General features: G+C 37.6%; 1 protein-coding gene across 1 annotated transcript in view; it reads right to left on the reverse strand.

The window, feature by feature from the left end:
* Window positions 1–6,258: 6,258 nt before the first annotated feature.
* NDUFS1 (NADH:ubiquinone oxidoreductase core subunit S1) overlaps window positions 6,259–26,410 on the reverse strand; it is a 28,983-nt gene continuing 8,831 nt past the window's right edge. Inside the window, exons 9-19 of the mRNA XM_080667580.1 lie at window positions 24,701–24,835; window positions 23,963–24,077; window positions 23,041–23,186; window positions 22,579–22,707; window positions 20,317–20,446; window positions 14,796–14,956; window positions 12,014–12,168; window positions 10,256–10,431; window positions 9,017–9,151; window positions 8,845–8,917; window positions 6,259–7,690 (exon numbers count right to left, since the gene is read on the reverse strand). Coding sequence (XP_080523706.1) covers window positions 7,599–7,690; window positions 8,845–8,917; window positions 9,017–9,151; window positions 10,256–10,431; window positions 12,014–12,168; window positions 14,796–14,956; window positions 20,317–20,446; window positions 22,579–22,707; window positions 23,041–23,186; window positions 23,963–24,077; window positions 24,701–24,835 — 1,447 coding nt within the window. The 3' untranslated portion in view covers window positions 6,259–7,598. The remainder of the gene's footprint in view (window positions 7,691–8,844; window positions 8,918–9,016; window positions 9,152–10,255; window positions 10,432–12,013; window positions 12,169–14,795; window positions 14,957–20,316; window positions 20,447–22,578; window positions 22,708–23,040; window positions 23,187–23,962; window positions 24,078–24,700; window positions 24,836–26,410) is intronic.

Consider the following 26,410-nt stretch of genomic DNA (forward strand, 5'->3'; position numbering starts at 1 on the left):
TTTATAAACTGAGTCACAATGAAGGAAAGGTGCAGAATACATGAGATGACAATGACAAACTTGAACCTGTTGAAAATATACCTTATGTATACACTGTGGCCCGGTGCATGAAATTCGTGCACATTAAAAGGGAATTAGAGGAAATATTTTAATATTGCTATTTGCCCTTTCTCTATAATAGAAGTGTCAGAGATGAAAGAAAATTAGTAAAATGTATATGAAAATCTCCCTCCTGTCAAAGTCTGGGGCATGCCTCAGGACCCAGAGTCAAGTCCCCACCCACTCATGTATGCCTTGAAATCGCACAAAACCCAGATCTGGCCAGCCCCACCCCCATCAAGCCCTGTATGGTGGGGGGCGCAGCCTCAGGTCCCCTGGAGCCGGGGTGGGGGGCGTGGCCTCAGGTCCCCAAGTCCCGGCACGAGGGCATGACGACCATTTGCATATTAGCTCTTTATTATATAGGATGGGAATGATGTGAAAGGAAAATGACAGAACATTAGAGGCAAACCATAGAAATATAGAGCGAAAGGAGTAAGGAACACATCCCATCAAAAGGAACAAAAGGTTTGAAGACAGATAGACACACACAGGTAGCTAGTAAAGTGTAGGATAAACAAGGAGAGGTCAGAGGTCAGAGTATGGGTACACACAGGAGTTTTGCGAATATTCTAATTTCCCAAGGGAATGCTGTGCCCCAGGGATATACCTCCTCACTCTCTCCAGGTTTGCAGGTACAAAACAAGCCCCATCCCATGAAAGGGTGTAGCTGTTTGGTTCCTTCTACTAAGCAAACAGTAAACATCCACTTCATGCTTTATGGGAATTAAAGTTTGGGTTTTGGGAACTATGGGGAAGCATATATTCTATTATTAACTTTATACCTGCAATGCTACACCTCAGATAAAAACCTGGTTGCGCCCTAGCCAGTTTGGCTCAGTAGACAGAGCATGGGCCTGCAGACCAAAGGGTCCCGGGTTCGATTCTGGTCAAGGGCATGTACCTCGGTTGCAGGATCCTGGTCAGGGCAAATGCAGGAGGCAACCAATCGATGTGTTTCTCTCACACTGATATTTCTGTCTGTCTTTCCCTCTCTCTTCCACTCTCTGAAAATCAATGAAAAAATAGGTGAGGATTAAAAAAATAACAATAATAAAAATAAAAAAACCTGGTTGCTTCCAGTCTTAGAAGAAAAAAAACAGGCAAAAAAATTTTGGCCTTTATTCCTCTTGGCAGGGAAAGTTGAGGTTAATGGAATTTAGTCATGCTTAACTGCTCCTTTTAGACTTCCAAAGTTATCCCAGGATTTCCCAGCAGCAAAGTAAATGCTTCTGTTCTAGAACAATATGCCAAGGTCACCTTACCCCTAGGAACATGAGGAAAATCCAAGAATCGTGGAAGAATGTAAAGACCTCAATAGGTTCAGTTTCCTGTCCTACTTTGATCTTGTGACTTATCACATTTTTTTTTAATTTAGAAAATAATTTATATTAATAATGTATAGTATACTATCTGGCAGGGAGGTTACTTGTCCTGCTGAAGAAGATGGTAAATCCTGTAAAGTGAAAGTGGAATAGAAGACATTGGGCTTCACTACTGTAATCAAACTGTGATACTAAATATGTTACATGAAGACGACTACTTCATTTGGACCTAGTACTTACCCACCTATAGCAACCCAAGATGGATAATCTATAAGCAACCTAACAAAGACTAATTTAATTTCCTCCTATAAATAGCCTTACTCCCACGAAGAGCATTTCAGTTCCAATGTGCCAAGTCCTTGAGCTATATTTAGAAGCTTAAAGAATTTGAGACAAAGGGAAGGGCCTCAAAGCTTTTTTTTTTTTTAGGAGAGAGAAACATCAATTTGTTGTTCCACTTATTTATGCATATTCATTGGTTGATTTTTGTATTAGCCCTGACTGGGGATTGAATCCATAACCTTGGTGTATCAGACGATGGTCTAACTGAGCTACCTAGCCAGGGCCTAGCTCTATCTATATATGATAGGGGAGTTAACCAATTCTATATTGGATATAAAAGCAAGAGAGTTGGGTTATGTGGTAAGTAATCAGAAAATAGTTATAGATTAACTATTAATTTTATAGTTATGGTCTATTTTATTTTCTCTGTATCTTCCTCTTCATTACTGCAGTACATATCACAGAGGGCCTCTAGCAGGAAGTAATTGTCCCCCAATATCTACCCTTGTGAAGGTTTAATTCTTTGACCCTCCTCCCATCAAAAGGTGGGATGTGTGTTTCCTCCCCTTGAATATGGGTGGGCTCTGAGATTGGCTTGACCAATGAAGTACAGAGGAAGTGGTGCTATTTATGTCACTTCCAAGGTTCAGTCATAAAAAGCCTTTAGCATCCTCCTAGGTCTCTAGGAATCTTTTCTTTTTTAATATATATTTTATTGATTTTTTACAGAGAGGAAGGGAGAGGGATAGAGAGTTAGAAACATCGATGAGAGAGAAACATCAATCATCTGCCTCCTGCACACCCCCTACTGGGGATGTGCCCGCAACCAAGGTACATGCCCTTGACCGGAATTGAACCTGGGACCCTTGAGTCCGCAGGCTGATGCTCTATCCACTGAGCCAAACTGGTTAGGGCTCTAGGAATCTCTTGTTCCTGAAGCCCTAAACTACCCAGTCAATACAACTGTCCTGAGACTGTTATACTGAATAGGCCACAAGTAAATGGTCTGGAAGATAATTCCATCTGAACCTGTCTTCCCAACATTCCGGCTCAGGAACCAAACATGTGAGCGAAGATGCTATCTGGAGACAGAGTCCTCCACCCATAGTTGCTCCGGTCCTCAGCTATTACTCATCCCCAAACATCTCTGCTGTGCTTTCTGTATTTTGAACCCGTGGAACCTCATGAATAAAACGGTTGTTGTTTTACACCACTAAGTTTTGGGGTTGTTTGTTACACAACAAAAGATAACTATAAAACACCTTCTTTTAGAATCTGTGTGTTTTAGGTAGATGGCTGGCTAGTTAGAGGCTATATTTCCTAGCCTCCTCTCTTGCAGGGGAATAAGTCTTGCCTGTGGGATGTGAGTGGAAATGATGCAATTTCCAAGTCAAGTCAATAAAACATTAAGTGGTACACTTCCTCTCCCTCTCCCACTTCTTTCGGCCGAGACAGTGACAACTGGAGCAGCTACCTAGGATCCACAGACATTGCATTTGGCTGTCACAGATTAGGTTCCCCAGGCAGCAGACTCAGCAGAGTTTAGAGTTCAGAATATTTAAAAGGAGTTTCCCAGGGATCAACACCTAAAGGGAGGGGAAGAAAGCAGGAGTGGCCAAGGGGAAAGCTGGCTTGTAACGCAGACCCAATGACAGCCTCAGCCAACCCCACAGAGAACTCAGGAGCTAAAACAGCCCTTTAGAACTGTTCCCCATTGGGTCTCAATGGCCTTTATCCTCCCACATGTAGCAGTCATTGGATATGGGTCATCCTGTCCTATGCTTTTGTTATAATTACAACATATTAGTTGTCTATTAGTGAATAACCCAAAACGTAGCGGCTAAAACCAACATTTATCATCTTACAGCTTCTGTGTGTGAAGAATTCAGAAATGGACAGGCTTGCAGGTAAGCTGCTGGCCGAGGCTTCAGTCATCTCAACTCACGGGATCTGTTCACTCACTTCGCTGCTGACAGGGCTCTTCCTTACCACAGGACCTTCCTCCTCAGGCTGCCTAAGTGTCCTCACAACATGGCAGTTGGTGATCTGAGAGGAGAGAATCAGAGTCCGAGACAGAAGCCACAGTCTTTTTAAAACCTAATTTCAGCAGGAACATCCCTAAATGAAATCAGTAAGACCAGCTCACACTCAAGAAGGGTTACTAAGGATGGAATCCCAGCCAGCAGGGACATGGGGGCAGGCTTAGAGGCTGCCTACCACGCATAGCATGCACACAATTTTGTATCCTGCCTTTTTCAGTTTTGTTTTGCTACATGGTCTTCATTTAAAAGTTTTTAAAAATTATGAAAGCAATATTTTTTTAATTCCCCCCCCACGTGCCCTCACCCCCCTACTGTGTCAATGAGTTATGCTTATGTGCATGCATACAAAGTCATTTGGTTCATCTCTCACCCCCCCTGAAAGCAATATTCTTATAAAAAATTTCAAGTATGTAAGTGATACATGTATAAAATTCTTTTTTTTTATGCTTTCCTATTAGTTGAAGAACCCAGAGGTATTCACTATTTTTATTTATCAGCTGAGATACTTCACATATACATAATATACATACATACAAATAGTACTATATATTTAATGTTCTTAATATATCTTAGAGCCCTTTTCATATCACCATGTAAAGATCTGGGTCATTCTTCTAAACATTGGCATATTTTATTATTATACTAAAAATACGTTAAGCAGTCTCCCATTGATAGACATTTAAATTTTTTATTTATCTAACAAAAGATGCAAATGTACATTCTTATCCATGTGTCTTTGCAAACTCATGCTGATGTAACTTTAGGATTAATTCCTGGGAAGTAGAATTCCTGGGTCTAAAAAATGCACATTTAAAATTTTGATGGATATTAGTGTATGACTATGTGTCTCTCTAAATAATGGCTAACACTGAGTATCAGTAAATTTAAAACTTTTGTCAGGTCCAGCCATGGCCAACACTGAATTATGTACATACCTGTATTAAACTGTTACGACATTAGTGTAATTGATGTTTACATACCTTTTATTAGCTTCCTGAGGCACAAACTTAACTGCATTTCTTTTTGTAGTCCTAGTACTTAATATCATACCTGACACACAGTAGACACTCTGCAAATGTTTAATAAATGTCAGAGTTGAATTTAAGGCTTTGAGAAATCAGAGGAGCTGGTTCAAACCACAAAACCTACCTCCAATTTGACCCTTATTCTCTCTGGCCTCCATTTTCTCAATTATAAAATACATGTGTAAGACTAGATTTTTTCTACAGTCCTTTTCAGATCCAAAATTACATGCTTTTAAGAATTAATGTTATCTTCTGATCTCTCTACATACCAATTTCAAATTAAACATTATAAACTAATCACTAATCCTAGACCATACATTTGCCATATTTTTCAATACCAAGGTATTACTTTTCAGTTTAAGTTATTTAAAAAATACTATGTCGAAAATTTTGAAAATCAGTCATAGGTAAGTCTCTATTTTAATCTTCAAAATTTTTTAGTGGTATAAAACCACAAGAAAACACATTAAGCCATGAGTATTTGTTTCTGAGATCCTTGTTTTCTTAAAATATGGACCCTAAGTCTAGTCAGTTTTCTCATTAACATTTTTATCTCTTGGGTTAAATTAAATAAGCAAACTAATTAGAGTACTATGCAATTGTTAAGATACTTTGAAATACTGGTTATTAAAAATTATTAGGGAATTATCAGCTATCTTCATATTTTTATAAAATGTCACTATATATGTATGTATATACACTATTTTTTGTTCCAACAGATCCTTATATTTTTTTCACACCTACTTGTTTCCAAAAGTTGAGTCAATCACAAACATAAAGTCTAGCCATACTGAGAGAGGATCAGCCTTATAAAGTGTCCTAAAAAATAGTTTGTCATATTTATGTATAGCATTAATTTCCGCATGAATCGTAATTTTTAGCCACACCATTGGTAATGGGTCTGTAATGACTTTGCTAATGACATTTTAACAGTAGTCAAGAATGACAATTTTAACATTTAAATGTTAACTTTAGTTCCTCTCTCCTTGGGAGCTTGAATAGTGGTGGGGTAATTTGTTTGGGCAGCAGAAGGCTAACAGTTTATATTAGCCAAAGCTTTATGTTGGCAAAAGAATCCACTCGTCATGCACATCAATAGCTCTAACTCCTTCACTACCTTTTCTATCACTAGCATATAGTTTTTCCTCTTCGGATAGCACCATTTTATGTTTTGTTCTCTTTTAAGGGTTAGAATCCAACAAACAATAATCTTACAATGATTGGTAAAAATTCCATCAGAATAAGCAGAATTCTGTATAATTAATTTTCACAACTCTGGTGAGATACTGCAGTAGCAGTATTTCATAGAATGGGTTGACCTTGAACAAGTTACTTAATTACTCTGAGCTTTAGTAAAGAAATGCTTTTCCTGAAAAAAGATACAACCTGGAGCTTACATTAGACATGACTTTCCCTTAACAATCAATGGAATTGAGTTTATATCAGGAAAGCAGAAAGGAATAATGATTACAAAACAAAAGGATTCTGAACATGAGTTTTGAAATTTAATATAGCTTTAGATTACCTCCAAGATTAGCTGTAAAATTTTTACTTTTTGTTTTGACAATTAAAATAAGCTATTAGTTTGTTTTCTATTACTGGAAGTTTATTTGACTTAATACTATACATGGTGCTAATATAATGAATATGAAACATCAATGAGGACCCACATTATAGATCTCAAGACCTCCCTCATTCCCAGTGGGTGTATGTACGTGTAATCTATTATCCAAAGAAAAATGTCACATAACCACCATGACATTACATAAACAAGTTAAAGAGAATACAGAAAAATGTGTTACCCATTAAACTCCTCAATACCAATTCTTAGAATATGCATCAATGGCAGGGAATTATGTGTAGCAGTTAAGAACAATACATTTTGGAGTCAGAGACTTAGTCTGACTTTTTTGCTGTGGCTTTGAGCAAGCTACCTAATATACCTAGGCTTCAGTTTCTTCACCTGTAAAATGAGATAATACTACCTCATAGGGTCAGAGCAAGGACAAGAAAATACACGTAAGCTTAGTGGTTACTTAGCACACAGAAAATGTTGAATAATCACTAGCTATCATTATTATAATTTTCCAGGATATATACAGTATATGATTATTTTTCCTATGTACCCACCCTGACAGAATGCTTCAATCTTTATTTTAACAATAAAAAAGGGAGTCCTGCCCTGGCCAGTGTTGCTCAGTGGTTAGAGTGTCAGCCTACGCACTGAAGGGTTACGGGTTTGATTCTCGGTCAAGGGCACAAACCTGGGTTGCAAGTTCGATTCTGGCCCCAGTTGGGGCTCGTGCAGAGGCAACCAATTGATGTGTCTCTCTTACATCTTTATTCCTCCTTCCCTCCCCCCCCCTCCCTCCCTCCCTCTCTCTAAAAATAAATGGAAAAAATATCCTCAGGTGAGGATTAACAACAACAACAAAAAACACACAAAAAACAAAACAAATTAAAAAAGGGGTCCTAATGAAAGCTTTGCTTCTTTTACCCATTTACAAACATAAATGACCTATAAAGATAAACAAAAATTCATATTTTAAGGATTTTCTTTGTATTCGTCACAAAGACTATCAATATCAATGCTTTTACATGAAAAAGAATCTGTGTACATGTTTTTAAACTATTTAATGTTTACACACAATACATAAACATTCTTGGAAGCTCAAAGTTCTTTGATGATTGCAATAGTTTTCAAATAAGAATGATAGAATCTTAAATATTACATCATTCAGATTATTTTTTAAAGAGATAAACCTCTAAGAGATCACTCCAACATAATTGTCCATTAAGTATCTGTAGCAAAACTGGTAGATGTTTCAGCATATGGATGGTTCCTCTACTGCCTGGGCACCCTCTGTGACAGCTTTAACACATTTGGCCATTGTCTGTGAGGCTCTGCTAATTGAATCTGAAAGATATTAAGAGAAGTTGAATTTTGATAATACAACTTTAAGAAAGCACATAGTAAAACTCTGTTTCACATTTTCAGGAACAAAAAAAAAAAAAGGCTACATAAAGTTATGCAACTATGTGTAAATTTTATGAGATCAACCAACAAATTCAGAGGATAAGCCCTTTATTAGCTAAATGCTTTTAATAAGTATTCCTAGGTATGATTAAACAATGTGCCAGTATGCAACCATTAAATATGTTATAGAAAAGCATTAAAGACTCTGGAAAAATATGTAAAGTAAATATATACTGTAATTAAGAAAAAGAGCCACACAACAATGTGTATTAAAATGCATTCAATTGTACACTTTATCGGTAAATTTCATGGCATATGAATTACATTTCAACAGCTATAAAAAGCAAACAAACAAAAAACCCATAGTAACTGAATAATCTGTTTTTGTTAAAATAAATAATATATGTATATATCCTTGAGTGATTGGCCAAAATGTTAAAAATAAATATAGTTATTTCTGAGTAGTGGGGTCATAGTGAGTTTTTCTTGCTATTTTTAGCTTAGACATATATTCTACAATGAATACAACTTTTATAACATAACTAAACATCCTATTAAAAATAATCTTAGATATAAATTGTACCAAAAAATTAAAATACACTCCTACCTGCTTTTAGATATAAAAAAATGTTTAAGTCATCTATGAAGTACCTCATAACCTAGATGTTATATCAAGTGTTGTAAGATGTGCAGTAAACAAGTTTCAATTATTCTGCATTCCTTAAAAACATTCCTAACCTCTTCCATCAGAAGCAACATTTAACACGTTTCACCACTGAAGTATTTTGATTATTCTACTGTAATTCCCAGGAAAACTTTCACAGAAAAATTCTCCCTAAATTGCTACACAGTGATTTTAAATACAACAGTAAAATTTTATATTTAAAATCTGTTAACTTTTCCTGCATTTTCAAACTCTCTTTACATTTCAGAAAAGGGAATTACAGTAAAATTAGAAAATATGTATTATACTAGTTCTGATATTTTAAAATCTTCAAAAATGAAAAATATTAAATACTAACAGGTTATAATCACAATGTTGAATTATTCCTTACCACCTTTCATACTTGCCAGTCATGTTGACAATTGCATACCTGTCATATAGAAGTCTTTTATTGTTAGCTGAGGTGGAACAAGAGGATCAGCAAGTAGTTGCTGGTTCACTAGCTGCAAAAGAGGAGTAAGAGATCAATAATAATATTAAAAAATACTACTGTTACCTAAAGGATACACTGTTATGAAAACTGCATACAGGTAAGTTTTTACCTTGGAGAGCTCATTTGCTTGCTGGAAATAATTAGCTCCTTCAACATCATCATATCGAACAAGATTAGGAGAGACTTCTTCCAATCTGTTCCTTACTTGATCCAGAGTATCATATGGAAGAGTTATGCCTGCAATCTATAACATATCAGGACCCAAAATTTGACATAAAGCTTTAATACTTAAAATTTTCAAATAATACATGGATGGGCAAAAGTAGGGTCACAACTGTTTATATGGAAAATAACACAATAACCTATATTATTAAAGGCCAGTGGCCGTAACACTGAACGCCCAAATGACCAGTCACCAGGAGGTGCATAGAGCACCTCTTGGTCCCTCCCCCTGGCCCGCAAGCCACTCGCGGCGGTGGAGCGGGGCTTGCGGCTCTTGGCTCTCATGGCACGGAGGGGCTCGTGTGGCGAGGCGGGGCTTGCGGTGAGCTACTCACGCATGGCGGGTCTGGGGTCCCGCCTGTGCGGCAGGTCTGGATCTTGTGCGATTTTGGGTGCTGGGCCTCTAGTGAATAAATAAATCTCTCTATATAAAAGACTAATATGCAAAGTGTCCCCTTGGGAGTTCGAACACTTATCATGATGTGACCACCAGGGGGCAGCACGGAATGAAGGAAGGCCCTGGCTGGCCCTGATCTCCTGCCAGGTCTAGGGACCCTATCTGTGCACGAATTTCATGCACCCGGCCTCTAGTATAAGAATAAACACTGTGTTGTACATACTCACAACTGTAAACCTACTTTTGCTCATCCCTGTATGTAATTGCGACTATGGTGAAATAACATAGTACTACTGAAAAATCTACTGGTGTCCATTAGTGTGTATATTAAGCAAGGGGGCAAGAGGGGAACACAATTGTAAAAAATTCTGGTAATTGATAAATAGCTGTCAGTACATTAGTAATTTGTCTTTAGAAAATAGACTGATTATGAAATAAATGATTAAAGAGATAATGCTATGCTAAATGTGACTGCTTCTGTTATTGATCATATATAGCTTATAAACAAGTGTACAATATTTTAAATCTCATGGTGATTCTTTTTACCGTAAAAAGAGTTAAATTTAAGACAAGTCAAAAAATTAAAATACCTATCTCAAATTTCCATTTTTTAAACACATTTTCCCTACAGAGATAATTCAAATCATCTTTGCATTACAGACTTGTGGATTCCTTGACTTTGAAAACCATTCTGACAAGCTAACATGTCAAGCAACCGAGAATAAATACCTCTGAGAGGGCTCTTAAAATTTTCCAGTCTTCTCTCGCCAAGCCAGGAGGTGTCACTGCTACTTTAGTCTGCTGAGCTCGGCCCTCGGTATTGACATAAGTAGCAGACTTCTCTGTGTAAGCTGCGCCTGGGAGAATAACATCAGCTATAGGAGCTCCAACATCACCATGATGTCCTATGAAAAGACAGAAAATGGCAAACAACATTTTAGTAAAAAAACTGATTAGATACTATTACGTGAACATAGTAAACATTTTAAAAATTATAAAAGTGTTTTAAAAATTAAAACAATACAATACTGAAATACTGGAATAAAGATTAAAACCAACCTTGCCCACAATTCAACTCCCTTCTCAAAGAAAATTACTGTTAAAGAATCCCTTCCCAGATTATTGTTTGCAAATACAGAAATATGTACCTCATACACATATATAGTGGCAACTAGGTATATTATTTTTCTTGATGATTATAAAGTGAAAATGCTCAGACAAGAATAAGTGCTCTAGACAGCTTGGCTCAGTGGATAGAGCGTTGGCCTGCAAACTGAAGGGTCACACGTTTGATTCCGGTCAAGGACACATGCCTGGGTTACAGGCTTGATCCCCACCCAGTAGGGGGCATGCAGGAGGCAGCCAATCAATGATTCTCACTCATCATTGATGTTTCTATCTCTCTCTCTCTCTCCCTTCCTCTCTGAAATCAATAAAAATACATTAAACACACACACACATACACAACACCCTTTAAAACAAAAAAGAATAAGACAGTAATAATACTAAAAAGGGTGTATACAGAAAATGACAGAAAGTAGTATGCTGAATCACTAATAGTTTAACAAAACTTTTTTGGGGAAAAAAGAAATTCAATGAAGAGGTATAGCACAACATATAAACTTTGATCTCATTTGTGTACATGCTTGTATATGCACAGGAAAATGTATGAAGCATGCATATCAAAACCATCATCACCCTGGTTGGGTAGCTCAGCTGGTTAGAGCGTCATTCCCTTATGCCAAGGTTGTGGGTTTCATCCTGAATGTATAAATAAGTAGAACGGCAAATCTCTTTCTCTCAAAATAATAAAAATTAAAAATAAATTACTTAATAAACAACAACAAACCACCATCAATAATTATCTCTGGATAGGACTAGAATTTGAGTTTATGCATTTTAGTTTAACTTTATCAAACTAAAGAAACAAACTACTTCCATAAAAAGCCTATTGTAAATTTATGGTGTTTATGTGGAAAATCATGTAATACTTTTCTCTGTAAAATATCCAGAAAACTCTAGACTTCCATTTATTCCAGGGAAACCTGATTTCATTTACAAAGAGTGAGAGTTCAAGAAAATGAGTCAAATATAAAAAGCCCAAGGAGCACTGTTAAATATGATGCATTAAACTCCTGTAACCGAGGACTCATGATTTTTAATGTTTTTACACGGTTTCTTTGAAAAGCTGATTTTTAATGTTATATAGTATCTCATTGTATAAATAAATCATAATTTAACCATTCCTGTTACTAGGAGCATTTAGGTTTAATTCTGTTATTAAATCACATCAAGTAATAATTCTTAATAGCAATATCAACTATATAACAAATAAAACCTATAACTTGGCTTTAAAAATATTGGGAGGGTGTGTGTGGGCAACTCCTGAATGGAAAATATTCAATCCACTGACTATATTGCCATACAGTTTCTAATATACACAGTGTACTATTCTCGTCTGTTTCTGGTGTCACAGATGCTACTTACCTTGATAGATAATGAAACAATCCTTTGGCAAATCCTGTCGAGTGATACAACCTCCATCTGCTCCCAGGAGAAATAACACTTTGGGAGGGTTCTTTCGAATTGCTTCCACCCCAGGTTTATAGCCAAGGTCTAAAGCGGCTACTTGGCTTGCAATCCTGTAGAATTAGGGATTTTTAACATAAGTACCATGTTTCACTATAAAAAATTAAATGACCATTGGCCGGTGTGGCTCAGTTGGTAGGAGCATCGTTCCATACACCAAAAAGTCAAAGGTCAAGGGTTCCATTCCTAGGTTGCCCTTTCTATCCTTAGCCGGTCAGGGCATTAACGGAAAGCAACTGATCGATATTTCTTTCTCACACTGATGCTTTGCACTCTTCCCCCTTCCTCTCTCTGAAAATCAATGAAAATATCCTCAGGATTAAAATTTTTTTTTTTAATGTGATACCTAATCTCTTTTCTATTCATGCTGTCAAAAACCATCCCTCATGCCGAAACCGGTTTGGCTCAGTGGATAGAGTGTCGGCCTGCGGACTGAGAGGTCCCGGGTTCGATTCCGGTCAAGGGCATGTACCTTGGTTGCGGGCACATCCCCAGTGGGAGGTGTGCAGGAGGCAGCTGATTGATGTTTCTCTCTCATCGATGTTTCTAACTCTCTATCCCTCTCCTTTCCTCTCTGTAAAAAATCAATAAAATATAAAAAAAAAACAAAAACCATCCCTCACCTTTTTTATCCATTTAAAACAGATGTCAAAAACAGAAATAATAGTCTTTTACTTTTAAGAATGGCAAAAAACAAACAAACAAGATGTCTAGGGACACTGTTTCTTCATTAGCTAATATTTAATGAAATAATTTTGGAAGCTTTCTGCCAATTGTAATTATTTTAAGTTGATTCTTATTCCATACAGTTAAATCATAAAACACATGATAAGCCAAACACAGTAAATTAAAGAAAAATCGGTGATTTTCAAAGCCAAAAGGGATAAATTTAAACACACTCATAAAACTGTAATTCAGAGAAAACTATAATGAACACAATGGTGTGTCTTTATGGAATTTTTTTCTGTGAACATATATTACTCTTACTAGTATAAGCAGAAAATAATCTTTTAAATAAGATAGATGTTTCTCTCACACTGATGTTTCTCTTTCTTTTACTTTTTTTTAACAAACATTATTTTATTGATTTTTCACAGAGAGGAAGGGAGAGGGATAGAGAGTTAGAAACATCGATGAGAGAGAAACATCGATCAGCTGCCTCCTGGACGCCCCCTACTGGGGATGTGCCGGCAACCAAGGTACATGCCCTTGACCGAATCGAACCTGGGACCCTTCAGTCTGCAGGCCGACGCTCTATCCACTGAGCCACACCGGTCAGGGCCTGATGTTTCTCTTTCTCCCTCTCCATTCTTCTCTCTCTCCAATCTATGGAAACACATCCTCTGGTGAAGATTAAAAAAAAAAATTCATAGTTGAATCCTTTGCAGAAACTGACAAGCTGATCCTAAAATTCATATGGAATGCAAAAGATCCAGAATAGCTAAACCTATCTTAAAAATGAAAGTGGTGCCCAGCCGGCATGGCTCAGTGGTTGAACGTTGACTTATGAACCAGGAGGTTACGGTTCAATTCCTGATCAGGACACATGCCCAGGTGTGGGCTCCAACCCCAGTGTGGAATGTGCAGGAGGCAGCCAGCCAATCAATGATTCTATCTCTCTCTCCCTCTCCCTTCCTCTCTGAAATCAATAAAGAAATATATATTTAAAAAAATTATTTCTAATACCAGGAAGAAATTTTTATTTGGTAATAAAAATCGATCAAAATCAGGACACAAAATTGTATGCACAGTATGATTTTGACTATACTATTTTACATGGGAAATAAAAGACCAGACAAGAGTACACCAAAATAGCAATAGTAATTATCTACAGATAGTGGAATAAAGATAATTTTTATTTCATACACTTTCTTCTCTTTCAAACTTTCTTAAACTTGCATTATTTTTTTTAAAATATATTTTATTGATTTTTTACAGAGAGGAAGGGAGAAGGATAGAGAGTTAGAAACATTGATGAGAGAGAAACATCCATCAGCTGCCTCCTGCACACCTCCTACTGGGGATGTGCCCGCAACCAAGGTACATGCCCTTGACTGTAATCGAACCTGGGACCTTTCAGTCTGCAGGCCGACGCTCTATCCACTGAGCCAAACCAGTTAGGGCTAAACTTGCATTATTAATATAGTCACCAAAAAACTTCATATAGCCCTGACTGGTTTGGTTCAGTGGAAAGAGCATCGGCCTGTGGACAGAAGGGTCCCAGGTTCGATTCTGGTCAAGGGCATGTACCTTGGTTGCAGGCACATCCCCAGTAAGGGGTGTGCAGGAGGCAGCTGATTGATGTTTCTCTCTCATCGATGTTTCTAACTCTTTCCCTCTCCCATCCTCTCTGTAAAAAATCAATAAAATGTATTTTTTTAAAAAAATTTCAGATATATTCTCATCAGCTTACATTTTCATCATTTAATCAAAGACGTTGCAATTTTTGAAACAAGTTATACTGATTCAGATTTTCAAGATTTTCTCAGCACTTACTGCAATTTTGGATATTTTAAAATATTTTTTATTATCTTGGGTTTTTCTCACAAAGAAAGTAAAGGTTTCTATTTCATACCAGCTGAGATAATGTTGTTAAATATTAATTTGTTTGTAAATCTAAATGTGACAATGTAATACTTATACACAAAATTACTTGAATTTTATATTATGTAAAACATACCTATGAAGGATATTCATAACTTTCCAATCACCAGCAACACCACTGCTCATCCGAATCTTTTGAGCAATGCTGGAAACAGCTGCAAGAATTGCTGCCCCATCATTTCTTTGGAGCGCAGAACTACCTAAAACCACCATAGGTTTTTTAGCTTCCTTTAGGACCTATTAAAAAAATTTTTTTTAACTTTTATTAGAAACACATGAAAACTAAACTTAACCAAATTTGAATCTACAATATGTTGTCCCAAAGTTTAGTTAGTTGACATATAGACATATATACAGCCATAATTAATCACATTACCAATGCTATGTGAAATGATTAAACAAGTACCACGAGATAAAACAGATTTTCTAAAAGCATTGGGAATCAAAATCCAAGCCAAACCATCTTTGGTCAGGAAGACTATGAGTCAGAAAAACTGGGGAATGTTCTCTATTGAGATTCAGATGGTACTGTGTAACAGGAGAAACCATGCTAAGGTACCATGTCTACTGTCTTCTATCTACTCACTAGGTCCCAGACAGGGAGGAGGTGGTAGGGAAAGCAATGATCGCTAGATCCCAATGCAATTTGCTTTCAAACATAGCAACTTCCTGAATGCCAAAGACTAAGGGGGCAGTACATCCCAAGAGGAAAGGAAACTACAGATTTGGTAGAAGATGAAATAATTAGAAGTAAAGCTGTGGACTACATAGCTCACTCTCCTGCCCATCCTCTGTATCATTCTTCAACAGACAGCTAGCCCTAATCAAAGAATCAGCATGAGAATTATGCCTAGATACTACAAAGAGGAGGATATTCATTGCAAGAGGATTTTCCCAAGGAAATGTGAAGAGTTCAGATAAAGTTTCAATAGCCTCAAACAAAACGAAAAACACACTTTTACCGCATTTAAAAAAAAAGATTTCAGTGTGGCTCAAGTGGTTGAGCATTGATCGACCCATGCACCAAGAGGTCACTGATTCCATTCTCAGTCAGGGTACATGCCCTGGTTTCTGGATCAATTCTCAGCAGAGAGCATGCAGAAAGCAGCCAATCAATGTTGATGTTTCTCTCTCATCAATGTTTCTATCTTTTCCTCCCCCCTTCTCTCCCCCTCCCCCCCAAAATCAGTAAAGACATTAAAAACAAAAAAGAGTTCAAATAAGTGACATAATAGAGGGTATAATACAATAGGAGATTTTCATATCAGAACTAAGGAGATAACTGGAAGAGAAATTAGATATGAACACCATTCCAGAAACAATAAAAAAGCAAAACAAAACATGACTGTAAATACAGGAACAAGAAAGGCTATAAAAATTATATAAAACAAACTGAAAAAGAACAAAGGAAAAAATGGCAGAAAAGATAGAAAAGAAGATCCAATATCTGCATGGTTAAGAGTTCTTGAAGAAAATAGAATTGCCTGGCCGGTGTGGCAGGCTCGATCTCCAGTAAGGAGCATGCAGAGGCAGCTCATCAATGATTCTTTCATCACTGATGTTTCTTAAAAAAAAAAAAAAAAAAAAAAATTATATATATATACACACACACACACACATACATTTATTTCAAAGAGGAAGGGAGAGGGAGAAAGAGATAGAAACATCAATGACAAGAGAGAATCAGTGATTGGCTGCCTCCTGCACAACCCCTACTGGGGATCAAGCCCACAACCCTGGTATGTGCCCTTGACCGGAATAAAACCTGAGACCCTCCAGTCTGCAGGCCAGTGCTCTATCCACTGAGCCAAATCAGCTAGGGCTCATCATTGATGTTCCTAGCTCGCCCTTTCCCTTCTTCTCTGAAATCAATAAAAAATTTACTTTTAAAAGGCACATGTTAAAAAAAAAAAGAGAATAGAACTAATTATAAAATAAAAAACATACATTTAAATCTATTACAGAAGCAAATTTTCCTGAAGAACACTGAATCATCTTCTGGGGCATGAGGATGAGAACTAGTATTTTGATCGTTGTAATCATGGTAATGTTTTTACTCTTTAGACAAGTAGGGCTTCGCTGCTTGTCCCTTTGCACCTGACTTTCTTTTTATCTACATCTGAGGCTATAAATGAAGCAATCATCTTGGAACCAAGAGGAGAGGCTCACACAAACACATGAGAGCAAATGCAGTGAGGATAGCAAAGCAAGAAGGCAGGCCCCTTCCTTGATGATATCCTGGGAAACCTGCATCATCTGTCAAACTACCTACCTCCAGAACCATTATGAGAAACAAAACCCCTTCCATTTTAAAAATAATCACACACACACAAATTCTAAAATAAAGAGAACCTTGAATCTTCAGACTGAAAGGCACACCATCTCTGATAAAAAGTGATAGAGAGCCACCACCATTAAGACACTATCTGGTGAAGTTTTTAACTTTCAAGGATAACAATCAAGTATAAAGTATCAAGAAAAAAGTATCTAGACAGGAAAAAAATAGGATAGGTTGGGAGAATACAGCCGATGTCAGACTTCTCCACAGTAACAAGAGTGTTTATGAAGTTTAGATTAAAAAAAAAATAGTGTGACCCTAGAACTTTATTTTTTTTAAATGAATCTTTATTGTTCAGATTATTACAATTGTTGCTCTTTTTCCCCCCCATAGCTCCCCTCCACCCGGTTCCCACCCCACCCTCTGCCCTTACCCCTCCCCACTGCCCTCAACCATAGGTTTACGATTTCGTCCAGTCTCTTCCTGCACCCCCCACACCTCTTTCCCCCCGAGAATTGTCAGTCCACTCCCTTTCTATGCCCCTGATTCTATTATATTCACCAGTTTATTCTGTTCATCAGATTTTTTATTCACTTGATTTTTAGATTCACTTGTTGATAGATATGTATTTGTTGTCACTTTGTTGTTCATAATTTTTATCTTTACCTTTTTCTTCTTCTTCCTCTTCTTAAAGAATACCTTTCAGCATTTCAAATAATACTGGTTTGGTGGTGATGAACTCCTTTAGCTTTTTCTTACCTGTGAAGCTCTTTATCTGCCCTTCAATTCTGAATGATAGCTTTGCTGGGTAGAGTAATCTTGGTTGTAGGTTCTTGCTTTTCATCACTTTGAATATTTCTTGCCACTCCCGTCTGGCCTGCATAGTTTCTGCCGAGAAATCAGCTGACAGTTGTATATGTGCTCCCTTGTAGGTAACTGTTTTCCTCTTACTGACAGTCGTATGGGTGCTCCCTTGTAGGTAACTGTTTTTCTCTTACTGCTTTTAATATTCTTTGTCTTTTGCTCTTGGCATTTTAATTATGATGTGTCTTGGTGTGGTCCTCATCGTTTCCTGGACTTGTAAGTCTTTTTCTTTCACCAGGTGGGGGAAGTTTTCGGTCATTATTTCTTCAAATAGGTTTTCAGTATCTTGCTCTCTCTCTTCTGGCACCCCCATAATTCAGATGTTGGTACACTTGAAGTTGTCCCAGAGGCTCCTTACACTATCTTCATATTTTTGGATTCTTTTTATCTTTTCTGGTTGAGTGTTTTTGGTTCTTTGTATTTCAAATCTTTGACTTGATTCTTGCAATCCTCTAGTTTGCTGTTGGATCTCTGTATATTATTTTTTATTTCAGTCAGTGTATGCTTAATTTCTAGTTGGTCCTTTTTCATATCCTCGAGGGTCTCGCTAAATTTATCAGCTTTTTCTAGAAAATTCTTGAAAAACCTTATAACTGTGGTTTTGAACTCTATATCCAGTCGTTTGCATTCCTCCATTTCTTTCATTTGTGATCTGTTTCTTTGTCTCCGCATTTTGGCTTCTTCCCTGAATTGATAGAGTGGCTTTGTGTGCTAGTTGTCCTATAGGGCCTAGTGGCTCAGCCTCCCCAGTTACCTCTTGGTGCACCCCTTTGTGGGCTGTGTGCACAGTCTTGTTGTAGTTAAGCCTTGATTGTTGTTGGTATCACTGGGAGGAATTGACCTCCAGGCCAATTGGCTGTGAGGATCAGCTGTGTCTACACTGGGAGAACTTCTGTGCTGGAGACACCCTTATGAGACAAGACCTGCAAAAGCCTCTGTGCTCAGCTTGGATGGGGCGGAGTCTCAGGACGGAGCAGACAGCATTGGTTTCCCGTCAGCCCTGCCCTAATAGGCCCCTGTGTCTCAGTGTCCCGTGGTAATCGCTGCAAGCACCTCTGGAAGAAAGCCGCCCTCGAGTTCTGCCCGCTGCCAGACAGTCCAGTTTCTCCCCGAATGAGTCTGGGTCCCCAGAGTCTTGCCCGGAACTGGAGTTCAGTGCAGTCGGGAGCTTTTGTCTCCCTCCCGCTTGAGAAAGCCAGCCCTCCCTGTGCACGTGTCTCAGTACCTCTGTCTCCTGCAGCTCCTCTGAGTCTCAGTGTGCTTTTCTCTTTCCTTCTAGTTGTAGAATTTCCACTCAGCCAGCCTTCCTGTGGTTCTGATGTCCGTTTTGTCTTTTAGTTGTAGTTTTGAAATTGTTGTGCGAGGCAGCAGTTTAGGTGTTTACCTATGCCGCCATCTTGGTTTCTCCGTGACCTTAGAACTTTATATCTGCTAAGGCTCTCTTCAGGAATACTAGACATTCTCAAGCAAGCAAGAATTCAAGGAATAGTGCAACTATGAGCTCCTCTTTAAAAAATAAGAAATAAACAACTATAATCTATAGATAGCAATAAAATGAGTATTTATAAAGAATCCAGTAATGAAAAAGGTCATGTAAAAGAACTGGTGAACTTTCTTTTAGGCATAGTAACTTGCAATAAAGAAAGACTTCATTGCCCTAGCCCAGTGGTCAGCAAACCGTGGCTCGTGAGCCACATGCGGCTCTTTGGCCCCTTGAGTGTTGCTCTTCCACAAAATACCACGGCCTGGAGGAGTCTATTTTGAAGAAGTGGCGTTAGAAGAAGTTTAAGTTTAAAAAATTTGGCTCTCAAAAAAGAAATTTCAATCGCTGTACTGTTGATATCTGGCTCTGTTGACTAATGAGTTTGCCGACCACTGCCCTGGCCGGTTTGCTCGGTAGTTAGAGCATCAGCCTGCAAACCATGGGTTTGATTCCCAGTCAAGAGCACATACCTCCAGTCTGGGAGCATGTGTGAGGCAACCAGTTAATGTACCTCTCTTACATGGGTGTTTCTCTCTCTCCCCTCCCCTCTTTCCCTTCCATCTCCTCTCTCTAAAGATCAATGGAAAGATACCTTCAGGTAAAAATTTAAACAAAAAAAAGAATAAGAAAGAGTTCATTGAAGGTTAAGGTTTAATCATTGCAGTTTCACTTCAATGTCTTTTCTGATAATTTCAAATAAAACTAAAGTCTGGTAAATAAAAACAGCACATATGGTATCACTTCATTTTTGTCTGCCTGTTATTCATCTATCTTGCTCTATATAGGAACAGAGAGATGATTATAATATATTATCAATACTTGTTTGGGGTGATAGGATTTTGAATGTTTTACTTCCATGATCTTGTCTATACTGCTGTAACTTTTAACAGTAATCACGTAATATTACAAAAGCAAAAAATTTTAACAATACTTAAAAATCAGTAAGTGTAAATACATATAACTTGAGAATACCTGGCTGAATGGATGGGTACCCGAAGCAATGTCTTGAAGAATTTTGGGAGAATCTCCCAGATGGTCATATCTGTAAGTGAGATCCACTTGGCTGCCTATAAGGGCCACTTTTAAGTCATTATGAAGCCAGCTGAAATAAAAACAGCAAAGTTTTAGAGCTAAATTACTGAGCTATTGGTCTCATTAACGCTAGTGTTACATGTTATTTATATTACAAAATGTTAAAAGCACAAAAACATTAGCAGAACATTTACTTAACAGATATAATTTACTGTGTACCTTTCAAAATAAAGTGTTGCAAAAATACATACAAAGGTATTCAATTAATTAATTTTCTGTGTAAGAATGCTAACTGTATTAACAAGCTATAAATAAAGACTAATTTTAGAATAAATGATACGTATATTTTGCCATATTTACAGAACAGAATTATCTCCTAATTATCCACTAAAGTCATTTAAATATAGTTCATCAAAGCCCTGCTGGGTGGCATCATCTGGTACACCTAAACGGTTGCATGTTCAATTCCCGGTCAGGGAATATACCTAGGTTGCAGGTTTGATCCCATTGGGACACATATGGGAGGCAACCAATCAATGTTTCTCTCTCACACCATTATTTCTCTCTCTCTCTCTCCCCCTTTCTCTAAAAATCAATAAACATATCCTCGAGTGAGGAATATATACATTATATATATATATTTCATGAAAACAAACTACCTCGTTCATATTTACTCTCTCTGACATGAAAGTGTGGATCCAGATCCTCCAAAATAGTTATAAATGTGGTGAGCATATATTTTGATTTGTCTGAGACAGTGCTGGCTGTTACCTGTATCCTGGAGTAATTAACACTTCCCTATTTCACTCTCAACAGTGTCCCGGTTTAGATAATAAATTATATGACTGACCTATCCATAGGTCTCTCAGATACAAAAAGATGGAGAGGCATTCTACAAAATAACTTCCCTGTGTTCTTAAAAAAAAAAAAATGCCCCCAAAAAGGGACTGAGGAGTCATGACACTAATTACAATGTGTGACTCCAGACTAGATTCTGGCAGGAAAAAAATTACTCTAAAACAATTATGGGAAAATTGGTAAAATCTGGACATAAACTGTGGAATAAATAATACTGAATCAATACTAAATACCTGATTATTTAAGAGAATGTCCCTTGTTCTTAGGAAACCCACACAGAAGTATTTAGGAGTAAAAGGGCATCATGTTTAAAATTTACTTTCAAATAATTCAGAAAATTACATTCACACATATCTACATGGAATAATAATAAAACAAATATGACAAAATGTTAACATTGGTTAATCTGGGTGAACAGTATTACAAAATAGAGTGCATACAAAGATCATTTCAAGCATCTTGAATTTATCTTAAGTAATAAAGAGGTAATATGCAAATTAACCCTCACACCCTCCTCACAAGATGGCTGCCTATGATCAGGCCTGCCGGGGGGGTTAGTGAGGGACGACCAAACGACTAAATAAGCAGGCTGCATGGGGCGACCAGGCCGGCGGGAGGGGGACGGTTGGGGGCAACCAGGCAGGCAGGGGGGACAGTTGGGGGCAACCAGGCCAGCAGGGGGGACAGTTGGGGGCAACCAGGCTGGCAGGGGTGGGGGGGGGCAGTTAGGGGAGACCAGGCAGGCAGGCAGGTGAGTGATTAGGAGCCAGTGGTCCAGGATTTTGAGAGGGATGTCCGATTGCTGGTTTAGGCCCGATCCCGGCAGTCTGACATCCCCCGAGGGGTCCTGGATTGAAGAGGGTGCAGGCTGGGCTGAGGAGACCCCCTCATGCACAAATTTCATGCACCGGGCCTCTAGTTTAAAAATAAAATAAAAGATCATTAGGAGGAGAGGGGAATAGACCTGTTAGAAACTGTCCTCCAATAGTATTTTGAAGTTTCATTCTTACTAACACTTAGAAATCAACTAAAAAATAATTTTTCATATATAAAACAAATTATCACATAAACATATTTATTTAAATTTTTTAAAAATATATTTTATTGATTTTTTTACAGAGAGGAAGGGAGATGGATAGAGAGTTAGAAACATCAATGACAGAGAAACATCGATCAGCTGCATCCTACACACTCTCCACTGGGGATGTGCCTGCAACCAAGGTACATGCCCTTGACCGGAATCGAACCTGGGACCCCTCAGTCCGCAGGCCGACACTCTATCCACTGAGCCAAACTGGCTAGGGCTCACATAAACATATTTAAAACCTAAATACTATTACTAACCTCTTTCGAATTCTGGCATTAAATAGTGGTGCCTCAAAACGTGGATTTGTACCAACCAGAAGGACAACATCTGCCTCTTCCACACCAGCAATTGTAGTATTAAGAAGATAATTGGAACGCAAATCTGTGCTAGAAATACAAAATTAAAAATACAAGTTTACTTTAAAACTAATATACACTGACAATCCACAAATATCCTCATGTCAACAAACCTACGGCAATCCCAGACAAAACATTTATAAGAAGTATTCCTAAATTACATCAAAGTTTCAGAAACTTATTTATAATTGGATTCTGCAATAGCTCCTGATTTAATGCTGATCAATATGTGAAAATCAATTGGTGGGCATGTAAGAGAACCCAAGTTGTCACATTTCAGTCATAGATACCAGTACTATAGATGTGTTGGGTGGGGGTAGGCAGGAAGGAAGGAAACCTAAATCCTAGCTTCATAATTCTCACCCAGCTCCTGCAGTGGGGAAGACCTCTTCAGTGCACAGGGTGTCAGAGTCCACTCTATTAAGCAAATCTTTGAGAGCTACTAGGGCTTCAGCATCCACCAAGCCACCTGCAATTGCTGCCACATCTTTGCCTTGAAAACTCTGCAACTGCAAATGAATGCAAAAGATATCACTAAGAAGTTTTCATTCAGCAAAGACCACAATGAACAGTTCAGAAAACAAAATAATCATTTTCAATTGTAACTGAAAGATAAAATTTAAAAAAATAATCATTTTCAAGTAGGAAAAAAAGCAACAAAGTTCTAATAAAATTTCACACCAATGATTAATTAATCTAACAGTGAGATGCAGAGGTATATGTGGCGCCAATCCTAATAACACCAACTTAGAAGGAAGCTGTTTGTTTTAAATTAGGAACAACAGGGCCTTAAAATGAGGTCTGGAGGATGAAGACTAGGAGTTATGGTTAAATACAACTATTTCTCAAGTATCTGTCATTCCCTCAAGCCCTTCGTGTTGAAAGGCATCCCCTCTACTTTTGCTCTGGCAAACTAGTATTCATTATTCTTAAATTCTGCCTAAGGAGTTACCTTATCCAGGAAGGCATCCTTGATATGCTAGCCCTGGTTAAGCACCACTCATATATCATTTATATGTCATATATCATTTCCTGCACAACTACCCATAGCAGCATATGATAACTGCCTAATTAGGTATCTTTCCCTACAAGACTGTGGGAGCTGTGTTAGTGATTTCTAGATCCCTGCATCTAGCATTACATCTGGCATACCGTTCTCAATAAATGTTTGGTAAAGATAATCTTCGTAAAGGGAAAGAAGTGAAGAAATATATATCCCTTCTTCACTACAAAGATGTCACTGAAAAATCATAAGTACTATTTATTCTATATTTCAATGTTTTACCATTCCAGCTACACGAGAGAGTGCATCCTCCCAGGAGGTATAGGTTAAAAGCCCTTTTTCATTTCTGACCATCGGCTCGGTAAGTCTTTGACGTTTTAGCCCATCATAGGCAAATCTAGATAACAGAAATTACACAATTTGTGGAATCTTGATAAAGAGGCAACTATAATTTCCAAGTTTAAAATCTAAAAAATATGTTATTTAAATTCAGTATCAAGTAAGTTAATAAGCACCTGACAAGTAATTGTTCTAGGTTTTTTTAGAGGTAAACTAATACAGGTAAAAACTAAAACACCATCTATAGAGCTTGAATTCTTATAACTTATTTTTAGCTACCTGAATAATCTTAAAATTACACAAACAATATGATAGCTGAAAAAGCTAAATCATTTTTATTTATAAAACTTGAGTGCCTCTAGATATTTCATCAAAAAACTATGTTGCATAAACTCTAACTTATATTTTGCTTATTTTCTACAATGAACAAACTGACATATCTTTATCTACTTCAATTTCTCCATTTAGAAGGAAAAAAGATATATCTCAAAGTTAATATGAAAACCAGTGACATATCTAAAACTATTAATGTTAGTTTTGTCCAATTCTCTATATTAATAGTACAGAATTCAATAGTCTATAGTCATTAATTAATTTGCAACTATATAAAAGATAGTTCTTTTAAATTATTATAAAATTTCCTTTAAATCAATTGCAAAAGGAGAGCAGTGTAGCATATACCTGGTTTTATCAGAAATCCACTCTTCATTAATGTCCTCATGCATTCTTGGCAAAATTCTCATCACCTCTCCAGTTCTTGTGCTTACCACAATATTACTTCCAACTGCATCCATTACATCAATGGATTCTGTCTTTCTGAGAAAATAAATACATATATTTGCTATGTTGATTTTATGAATAAGAATGAAGTTTCTGCTATCTGGTTTACCCCAAACAAAAAACTGTGTAATTACTTTCCTTTATGAATTTCTAAAAATAACGGAACTCAGAGAAAATGCTTTTAAAAAACCCTCATATTTGAACACATCACATAAATTCCTAATGCAAAAATTAAGCCTTTAAAATTATTATCTGATATAGAAGCCAACTGGAAGGGCTCTAAATGGGCAAATCTGAAACAATCTGAGTATCAAAATAAACAAGAAGGGAGAGATTTCTGGCTTGGTTAGTTAAGGAGCTTGATAATTTCTTCCCCTCCAAAAAACAAAAATAAAACTGAACAAAAACAACCAATTCAACACTCTGGAAACCTACCAAAGGGAAACTCATGACAAACTCTTATGCCTGGAAAAACTGCTTAACTTTGAATAAGACAGTGGCAATCAGTGGTATTCTGGCTTAGGGCAATTCTTAGCCCTTCTCCCACCACTTTGAACTGGAGGTTTTGCCAGGATAGGGCAGGCTGTGAAGATGGGAGCTTCTTCCCTGCAGATAGCAATCACTCCATTTGGAGCAATGAGCAAAGTTGCCTGGGGAAGTGATTATCATGGAGATCCTTGAGCTGAGGAGAGCCAAAGGTACTAGAAACTGTAGTCACAGTTGGGACAAGCACTCCTAGCAAAGGCTGTGCATATATGTGCAGCTGAGACCAGAGAGGGCCCCAAACTATTCACACTCCTAGACAACATTGAGATTCAAAGTATCCAGTGGAAAACAAGGTTGGGCCAACTTGAAAACAGCCTGAACTTTGAATGTGCTCCTTTATCCACACACAGATCTACTGGCAGAGTATGGAAGCCTTATTGGCTGAGGAGAAGGGAACAAACTCTCTAATTAAACATCTGTTTTGTACTATTCTCCACCCCCCAATCTTTTGCATACTTAAATACAATGTTTGACACATGGAATTTTAAGAAACTCCATAAATTCTGGTGGAAGTTTAAAATTGGAGGGGAAGCCAAAACCGGTTTGGCTCAGTGGATAGAGCGTCAGCCTGCGGACTGAAGGGTCCCAGGTTCGATTCCGGTCAAGGGCACGTAACTTGGTTGCAGGCACATCCCCAGTAGGGGGTGTGTAAGAGGCAGCTGATCGATGTTTCTCTCTCATTGATGTTTCTAACTCTCTATCCCTCTTCCTTCCTCTCTGTAAAAAAATCAATAAAATATATTAAAAAAAAAAATTGGAGGGGAATTTGATTAAATGTTCCTAAAACCTTAAAAATATTCAAATTTGTTGCACTACCTACTCCATTTCTTGGTTTAATCAGAAGAATCAGCCCTGACCGGTGTGGCTAGTGGATAGAGCATCGGCCTGCGGACTGAGGGGTCCCAGGTTCGATTCTGGTCAAGGGCATGTACCTTGGTTGCGGACACATCCCCAGTAGGGGGCGTGCAGGAGGCAGCTGATCGATGTTTCTCTCTCATCGGTGTTTCTAACTCTCTATCCCTCGCCCTTCCTCTCTGTAAAAAATCAATAAAATATATTAAAAAA

This window comes from Plecotus auritus (assembly GCF_963455305.1).
Source record: "Plecotus auritus genome assembly, chromosome: 5".
NCBI classification, from domain to species: Eukaryota; Metazoa; Chordata; class Mammalia; order Chiroptera; family Vespertilionidae; genus Plecotus; species Plecotus auritus.